Here is an 8757-nt window from a genome sequence, read left to right on the forward strand (position 1 = left end):
ATGTACCTTGTTTGTTTTATCTACTAAATGTAAGAAATATTAAAGGGGATTTTTTAAATTCTGGCATTACAGTTAGGTTATTAAGATCAAACAAGTTCCATGCACGCCAGCAATGTATTCTTGCAATCGTTGCGGAAAGTACTTTGGTAGCCAGTCAGCTGTGACGATGCACTTGCGAAGAAGACATTTTCATCACGAGGTCTGTGATAAGTGCGGGAAGGAAGTATTTGCCAAATACATCAAGGTAATATTTTTTTGTTACGCATTAAATACGCAGCACAGATTCATACTCTGTCACGTATGAATCGCAATTACACTTTCTTTGCATGAATGGGTGGTGATGACGTAGGGCAGATCCCGCCTTCACAGAAACAAGTGTCTTGTTACCATCACAACTGATTGAAACATTAAAATAAACGCTATCTTCTATATTTGCGTTTTAACTTTTTCTTAAAGCTGATATTTTGCTTGATACGAATTTTCGTATTTTGAGACGTTTTACGTTGCTGTTTGCATGTTAGGATCATGTCAATGGTGAACACCCGTACTTTGACAATCTTCCCAGTATATTCAAACCTTCACCGGCTTCGCGCATATTTCGTCCCAATAAGAAATTGGAGGAAAATCGTTTTTGGGAAATACCGGGCACCCGATTGCCAAGATTCGTTGCATCAGGTGTATCAACTAAATGTCGTATTTGCGGCAAGACACTAGGTGGCGTGCATAGCAGGGAACAACATGAAAGAGAAGAACACAGATTTACATCGCACACCAAAGGCATGGATCTTAAAACGCAGTTATCTAAAGAAAGTATTAGATTTAAAAAAAATAAACGACATCATTTTAGAATTGCAAGTTTACAATTAGTTGCCAGCACGTGTAACCTCAGGATGCTGTAATTTTACGGGACAAACAAAAAATTATTCATAAGATTGCAAGAAAGCTTACAGTCCGTTCTCACAGATTCCCTTGCACTGCGTCTGTGCAGCTGGAACATTTTGGACCATCTAGATCCAAATAATGTCACAGAGTATGTTCATCAAGAGTTAACACCACAACTCGCTTCTACTCAGGAGTGTAACAATGAGGTGAATGTCTTGGTCAACTTTTTGCTTGAAGAACTGCCTTTCAGAGTTTCACACGTTGTCCGGGTAAGTTTTATTTTAAAAATATATTTTAAAAAAATGTTTTTTGTGTGTCAAGGTTTTGTCTTCAGTGGAATTACAATTTTATGGCAAAGTATATGTGGATTGTGTGGCAACTGAATTTTTAAAGATTATATTCCTAACATTATTAAATTTTTAATGATACTACAATATACATAACGATTAAAACACCGTTGTTTATAGGGTGGTTCGTATGGCAAAGACACGTGTCTTGTAGGTCACTCTGATCTCGACATGGTTATGTTCATTGAAGGATTTTTGTCATTTGGGCAACACACTTCTCTGCTGCGAACAATTCGCGAATGCCTTAATGATATTAAGGAAAATATTCGAACATCACAATTGGCGACGCGCATCCTTATCAGTAAAATCACAAAGCATTCGCTCCGTTTCCAGTACAAATGCTACAGAGATGATCACATACATCATGTTGATCTAATACCATGTCGTGATTGGCTTGGCGCTTCCCCAACTTTAGGTATTCTGTGTGACAAAAGAAATTTTAACACATAGAGTTTGAAGCCAAATTATTAATGCGCAAATTTTGCATTAAAGGCGACAAAAACAAGATTTATGAGTTGATTGCAAACAGCAAAAATCCCATAGAAATTCAACTTCTTAATGCCAGTTTGCTGCAACTTCAGATTGACTTTGTGCGAAGAAGGCCTTCGTTGGTTCGGGATCTCATAAAGCTTGTTAAACATTGGAAGTGGACCTCGTTTGGTGACGCAGCATCTGTTGCGAAGTATTGTTCTTCTTATAATTTGCTAAACTTATTTGAGCAACTATTTGCAGGCAAAAGATAACCCATTTAGCCTAACGTGTGTTGAACAAAATCTTTAAAATATAGGACATCAAATATCACAACAAGGAAAATATAGAGACAAGATATTGAGGCGGAAAACCATTGTTGCACAGAGAAACTCGAAGTGCAATTGTTTTTTTTAATCTATGTTTTAGTTTGTCGACTGTTAATTGCTTGCTGCAGGTACAACCTGTTGGTTTATTCATTTTGTTAATATAGACACAGGCGTTTGCCCAACTCCTATGCCATGGAACTTATAACGATATATACTTGGGAAAAGCAAGGCAAGCCGATTACTTTCAAAGTGAGTATAGCAACAGTTTAAAATATGTTGGTCAATCGGTAATCAACGACAAAAAAGATATGTGAAGCATGATATCGGATCGTGAACAGGTTAAAGAAATAAAGAAATTATAATTGATAATAAAAAGTCCAGTTGCAATTTCCCGTGTGTCTGGCCTTACACGTATAGTTGCGGTCGCAATCTCACAGGTTAAGGGACTTTTATACATCAGTGTTATCGCATATTTATTCTAACAATCCAAATTTCATTCAGTAGATTAGGAAGAGTTTAATTTATTTGCAGCTGCGATATGCCCTTGCTGCGGTGTTTGAAACTTTGTTGGATTACGAAAACTTGTGTGTTGCATGGACTGAGAATTACTCGCCGAAAAATCATTTGCTGAAGAGAACATTACAGGGTCCCCGGTAAGTTGTGGGATAATAATTGAAAATAAAGTCCTAGTTTAAATGCTTTGTCGTTTCTGGCAGTGGCGACTCATGACTAAAATAAGTGTGGGTGCCTATCCAGATATTTATTATTTTAAATGTTATCGACATTATTGCTGTAATGGGGCTGACAAGTTCTGTTTCTAGGCCGATTTTGGTGGATCCTGCCAACCCTAACAACAACGTTTGTGAGAGCAGCAACACTTGGGATGAAATAGCCTATGTTGCCCGCAAAAGCCTCGCCAAGCCTTTATTCGAAAATATTCGAAAAAAAAACAAGAAAAATTAACCAAATCATTTTTTGACCAATGCGTTTAAACTTTGCAACCTGCTGTGACATTTAATATCAATGCAACTTATTTATATTTCGCCTATTGTTTTAGAGGTTGCGTTCTGGCCGTGTGCTTTCTCAGAAAATTAATACAACAAAACGGTAGAACACTTTTTCGATTTTGTTTGACACAAACTTGGTTAAAACATAAAAATGCAGTACCACTAAAATCAGCAATTTGTATGTCATGTATCACTTGCAAAAAAAACACAAAATCAAGTATTATTTGACTACACAAGCTGGAAGAGAAAATAAAAAGCTTCAGTCCAACACTGGGCAGAAAACTAGATCGAAAGATAAGAAACATCGTGTTGTAAATTTCCATCCAAGTTCATCATTTGTGCTTTTCGTCACAATCCTGGTTTTCAGGAATGATGTCAAATGGTTTCAGAAGCATTTTCAACCTTCCAGTTTAGTTGTTCAACTGCTAAACTTGACAAGTGACTTAAAATGGTGTGAACATGTTCAAGTGATAAAATCTAAAAAAAAAATTACTTGAAAAACTAACATTGTTCCCCTATGGAGGGTTATGTACATTAAGTGAACTATATAATAATATTTTTGTCAGACTCCTCCAGATTAAAATAGTTTTTTTTCGAGAAAGCAATTTATTTTTTAAATTAAGTTTTCAAAATTGCAACAAACTGTAAAATAAAACCTTTATTTTTCCATTAGAGTGAATGTTGACAATTTCAAGACAAACTTGATGTAAAGGAATTGCCTGAAACAAAGATAACTTAAATTTGAAATTTAAAAAATATTTCATAATTTATGTTGGATTTGGACTCACATGAAATTTAATGAAAAAATGACGAAAAAGATGTTCTTGAATGCCATATAAAAAATTCTTAACTTCTTCAACAAGTACGGTGTCATCAGATGTCTTAGAACATCTAAAAATATATTGCAACCTGATAAAAGGATTACATATATATACTTGCGAGAAAACATATTGATCTCTTTCTAAAAGAAGTGCTTAGTCCAGTGCTTACCAATATATATACAGTTGTTTGCTTTTTGATTAAAGTAGAACCAAATAGATATTATTCAGTAAAGATTATTGGTAAAAAACTTATAAAAAAAACTTATCTCAAACAAAATCTGTTCAGAAATGAACTTGTAAGAAATATTTAGGTGATTTCAGCATGTGTTCACCATAAAAAATACACTCACGCATTCCATAAAATTGAGATTGTATCAGATTGTGCAACAGATTCAATAATATCCAATCCAGTATTAGCTACAGGAATTTTCCACATAAGTTTGGTAGCAGTTTCCTTTTTATGGCTTGCTGGTATATTGCTCCACATTCCCAACATCCAAGCCAGAGACAAAGGGTTGAAAGTTACTTTGGAAATACTGCAGTCAAACTCTGTCTAAACAAAAATAACCTTCTTTTTCTGGAAGCCAGAAACTTGTTACATGCGCTCCGCAATATACACAATTATGTTTAGACAAATTGCACATAGAATACAATAGTATTTGTACAACAATCATTAGATTAAGTTTAATGGAAGTATAAATCCAATCACCTTTCCTCTTTGATTAGCATACATGAGAAAGAACATCAATACTTTGTTAAAACAATTTTTTTAAATAAAACAAGAGCTAATAAACCCTCTTCACCTTAAGCCAATTGAACACAACATTTAAGGTGGATTGATTTCCTCTGCACAAAGCAAGAGGATGAACTGTAAAGCATTCCTTCATTTGCTGGCTAGTTTTTGAAGTTAAGTTACAAATGTCTTTAAGTAAATTTCCACAATCAATTGAACAGAGAAACATTTCAGCAACTTGTTTCTTTTCTGGTGTCAAAACTGTTAGCTTAACTGCTGGTGCATCATCTGAAACAACAAAATAAAGTCAAACATCAAGTCCTTTCCTGTCACAGAATTTGGGAGATGCTTTAATACCTTCAGATATAGCAACACCATTTGCAATAGAGAAGCAAGCCTTTGTGCCAACTTCTTCATCTGTAGCAATGCCTCTATGTTTAGATGTTGCAGCTGCTAGTACAGAGGAAAGAAGGCGAGACATTCTTCTAAAAGATGCTGTATTTGACTCAAAATTGTGAAGTGGTGAACAGGAGTACACATGCCATGTTTTTTGCACAAAATCTAAAATTAAAGGAACAGTGTAGTTTAGTGTGTTGCTTTACATTTTTTAAAGTGCATTTAACAGCATACATACACTGTTTGACTGTTGTCCAAAACCCTAGAGGACAAAATACACACCAGAATGAAAGAAATTGTGCCCATTACATACATTTTGCAAATTTTAATGGAAATCTGTGCAAAAAAATGTACCTAGTCCATATGTAATGTTCACCAAAGAACAACCTTATCTTTCAAATCTGGTATGATACACCAAACATATGGAAGTGTTCGGTTAATATGGCAAATAAGTCATTATATACACATACCTTTCAGGCTATCATCAACTGAAAGTGATGGTCTCTTTAGAACACTTTTTCGACGTTTAGCGTTTTTTGCTGTTAATACTCTCCTGTGTTGTACTCTAGTAAATGGGGTCTTTCTTGTTTGAGGAATAGACCTGTGTGGTGATCCTGTAAACGAATTTCAACAATATTTTATCATAGGCATAGCATATAGGCTATAGGCAATGATTTGTTTACAAACTACACACCACCGCTTAAAAGCATTAAAAAACATACCCAAGGCATTTGAATAACGATTATAAGAGTCGGATGACATGTTCACGTTATTGTTGACCCCAAACAAAAGTCTTCCTTATTTACAAAAAAATTTAAACTGTGCCTTCCATTCGCGCTTCGGCCGCAAGCCCGCAATCGTAATTTTGTTAATTCCTCTCCCTGACTATATAAGGTACAACAGCCACAAAATACAAAAATATATTTTATTTGAAAAATACACGGAAAAACACTGTGAGATGCGCTTTTTACATCTGTGTTAAATGTCTTAAATAAACCCGCCCCCAATGCATTTTTTATTTCCCATAAAGATTTTAGTTAATCGATTCTATTTGAATAAGATGACACGGTAAAAAATGAATAAAAGTAAACAAAAAAAAAATGAAAATAATTTGTATGAGACTTTAACTAAAATCCCTCTGGTGTACAATTATACGTGCCGAAATCTGCTTTTCGGGTCTAGTGCGGAATCGTACCTACGTATGTCCCAGACACCAAGGAAACCCCAAATTACCTCACAATGAAAGTGGGGTCAAGTTATGACGTCACACCAAAAGTTACGTCACCGTGACGACACTATCCTAAAATTCACCGGCGAAGATTTTCTCCTACGCGGTTCTCCATGGGCATGGGATAGGCAAAAGGTACAACAGCTAGGAAGAAATACATAATTACGCTTTATTGATTATTCAATAAAATAAACCTATTACAAGCTTGAAATTACGTGCGATCAACCACAAGGGTGTCCAAAAGCAATATAAGAAAAAATTAAACCAAACATAGCGCGTTTTATCGCCGTTGGCGGTAAACAAGTCACCTAGTGTACAGGTGTACGTCACCTTAAAGGAGATGTCGTGCAAACTTAATTTCGCACAGACAACCACAAGTATGTCTACAGTACACCAACATACTAAAAAATCTAGGCGATAACGAAATATTAAACCTGTTTCAATCGACGACAAAGTGTTTTTGACGTAATAATTGGTTTTCACATGTTATAAAGAAGAGCCCCTCCTTAACAATCGAGCTCAATCACAACCAAATCCGACGAATATTTCTCTGAAAAATGACCAAAACGTTTACCTATGTTAATGCGCTTTAGCGCCGTGGGCGGTAAACAACTACCAAAGTGTACAATAGTACGTAACCAAGAAGGAGATGTCGCAAAAACTTGAAATCAAGTCGCTACCCGTTTATTACCCATCTTTTAAACAATGACAAACTTTTGTTTGTGACGTAATAACGTTGATAATAGATGGATTCGATTAAAATTGTAACCAACTTATAACACCGCCCCTTCTGTACAATCGTACCCATTTTAACATTAATCGGATCAGTTGCAAACCTCGAAATGTACACATACGTCTACGCACTCTAGCGCCATTGGCGGCAAGATTGGTCACCAAGTGCGGAATTATACGTAATCATAAACGGGACGTCACACAAACTTGAAATTAGGCACGAATGACAAGGAGAAAGATTTAACAAACAAACTAAAAATTCAAGTCGCTACCCGCTTACTAACCCTCTTTTAAACAATGAGAAACTATTGTTTGTGACGTAATAAAATTAGGTAAGGGTTAGTGATATAAAGCATATTGTGATGTTTTACAAGTTATGACAATCGCAGAGAATTTTAATTGTTTACAAAGACAGGAAGACCAGGGGACATTTTCTCACGGATCCATATTTGGATTCGTATGCTAGAAGCGCTATCCAGGCCCTAGCACATGTTTGGGATCCCAAACCTATAGTACTGCCGTAGGATCCGTTGTCGTTTCAGACCTAGGAGCGCTGCACACGAACATCACAACGTGCGATTGACCATCAGCAAGACCTACGATGATTCAACAAGCGCAACCTCCATGCGATCCCGATCATCTCCAACCAAAACCACCACGATTGGACTATCCTCGGGACGTTTAACGTCTGTCGATGTGGATCAAAGGAAACGTTCTGAGAACCGAGTTAGCATTTGCGATTCGATGGGTTTTGCTTTGGCCAGTGCGCCCGGGTGGCCACCACTATAGCTATTTGTTATAATTGTGATGGAAATAAAGACGGTGGCTGGTGGTGTAATCGATGTGGTTTTAATGGTCTCACCGAACCAAGTGTTGTATACGTAAAGATTGGATAAACATGAAATGGGTGAGAAACAAAGTTTTTTATACAATGCAGTGGATTCCTAATGCAGTGGAGCTATCCATATAAATATCTTGTTTTCGAGTTTGTAATAATATCGTGTTCAACAGGTATTTTTCCGTTGAATCGAAGCGTTTTTTTATGTTATTCGATAGCAGACTTGATCTGAGTGCCCAAAGTCGCTTCTAAGATCTGGCAAAATCTTGTCCTCGGTTAGGCATCGTCTTGACACCAGCAAATATTATAGTATAAAACACAATGATTTAGATTAATGCCAGCTTGTTTATTAAAACTATAATTTCAATACTCGAAAAACTTTTTCGCCTACATAGGAATGATGAGCAGTTTCTGTGTATTTTTTTGCCAAACTTTAACGGTTATATTGTCGCAATGGCTTTGTACAAAATATTTATGGTGCTGTAGTCGTAATTAATTGCGTAAATAATAAAAGTTCAATGTTAAGCAGTTTGTAAAGCTTTTGCGTTCGATAAACATAAACAAACTTACATATTCGAATCTGAGATGCGCTAAAGTGTAACTTTTGTTATGGTTCCGTTTATTTCGAGATTTGATTTCAGAAGGACTCATATTGGTATTTCAATTAAAATAAGTTTCGCCGGCGGGAAAAAAAGGGGGGGGGTGTACAAACAACCCTGGGGTGGGCCCCCAAAACAGTTACAATACATCTAATTCTTAATGAATTGTGTAGAGGAGGGTTGGAGGCTTCACTTAATCGCAAATGGGGGTACTTTCTGTGATTAATTTTTTCACAAAACAAACCTACTCTTTTTTCTGCTTTTTTAGCCAAAATAATGTCCAACAGGAGGACAAAATGCCCCTGGGGGAGCGGTTAGAGTAGTTATCTCGAATATAATTTTGACCAGAATTCCTAGACATGGTCGGGACTAACAGA

The 8757-nt window shown here is 36.1% G+C and overlaps 2 protein-coding genes across 2 annotated transcripts; one reads left to right on the forward strand and one right to left on the reverse strand.

The window, feature by feature from the left end:
* The first annotated feature begins 76 nt into the window (after positions 1-76).
* Positions 77-3016, forward strand: LOC145905842 (2'-5'-oligoadenylate synthase 1-like). Its single transcript, XM_082993146.1, has 8 exons — positions 77-244; positions 522-777; positions 964-1151; positions 1350-1644; positions 1722-1911; positions 2191-2275; positions 2558-2679; positions 2848-3016. Exons 1-8 carry the CDS (start codon positions 113-115, stop codon positions 2987-2989), a joined length of 1410 nt encoding a protein of 469 aa, XP_082849272.1. The 5' UTR covers positions 77-112; the 3' UTR covers positions 2990-3016.
* Positions 3017-3137: 121 nt separating this feature from the next.
* Positions 3138-5840, reverse strand: LOC145905843 (centromere protein L-like). Its single transcript, XM_082993147.1, has 8 exons — positions 5706-5840; positions 5454-5597; positions 4945-5148; positions 4658-4875; positions 4205-4407; positions 3822-3924; positions 3690-3752; positions 3138-3510 (listed from the first exon to the last, which is right to left on the reverse strand). Exons 1-8 carry the CDS (start codon positions 5743-5745, stop codon positions 3409-3411), a joined length of 1077 nt encoding a protein of 358 aa, XP_082849273.1. The 5' UTR covers positions 5746-5840; the 3' UTR covers positions 3138-3408.
* Positions 5841-8757: the final 2917 nt, after the last annotated feature.

The sequence above is a fragment of the Ascidia mentula genome, chromosome 6 (assembly GCF_947561715.1).
Source record: "Ascidia mentula chromosome 6, kaAscMent1.1, whole genome shotgun sequence".
NCBI classification, from domain to species: Eukaryota; Metazoa; Chordata; class Ascidiacea; order Phlebobranchia; family Ascidiidae; genus Ascidia; species Ascidia mentula.

Coding starts and splice junctions, on each gene's coding strand:
- LOC145905842 (XM_082993146.1), top strand. CDS start 113: ATGTATTCTTGCAATCGTTGCGGAAAGTACTTTGGTAGCCAGTCAGCT. Junction 1,645..1,721: donor TGGCGCTTCCCCAACTTTAG/GTATTCTGTGTG, acceptor TTTGCATTAAAG/GCGACAAAAACAAGATTTAT. Junction 2,680..2,847: donor AGAACATTACAGGGTCCCCG/GTAAGTTGTGGG, acceptor TTCTGTTTCTAG/GCCGATTTTGGTGGATCCTG.
- LOC145905843 (XM_082993147.1), bottom strand. CDS start 5,745: ATGTCATCCGACTCTTATAATCGTTATTCAAATGCCTTGG. Junction 5,149..5,453: donor AGTTGATGATAGCCTGAAAG/GTATGTGTATAT, acceptor CTTTAATTTTAG/ATTTTGTGCAAAAAACATGG. Junction 3,753..3,821: donor ATTTTTTCATTAAATTTCAT/GTGAGTCCAAAT, acceptor TCTTTGTTTCAG/GCAATTCCTTTACATCAAGT.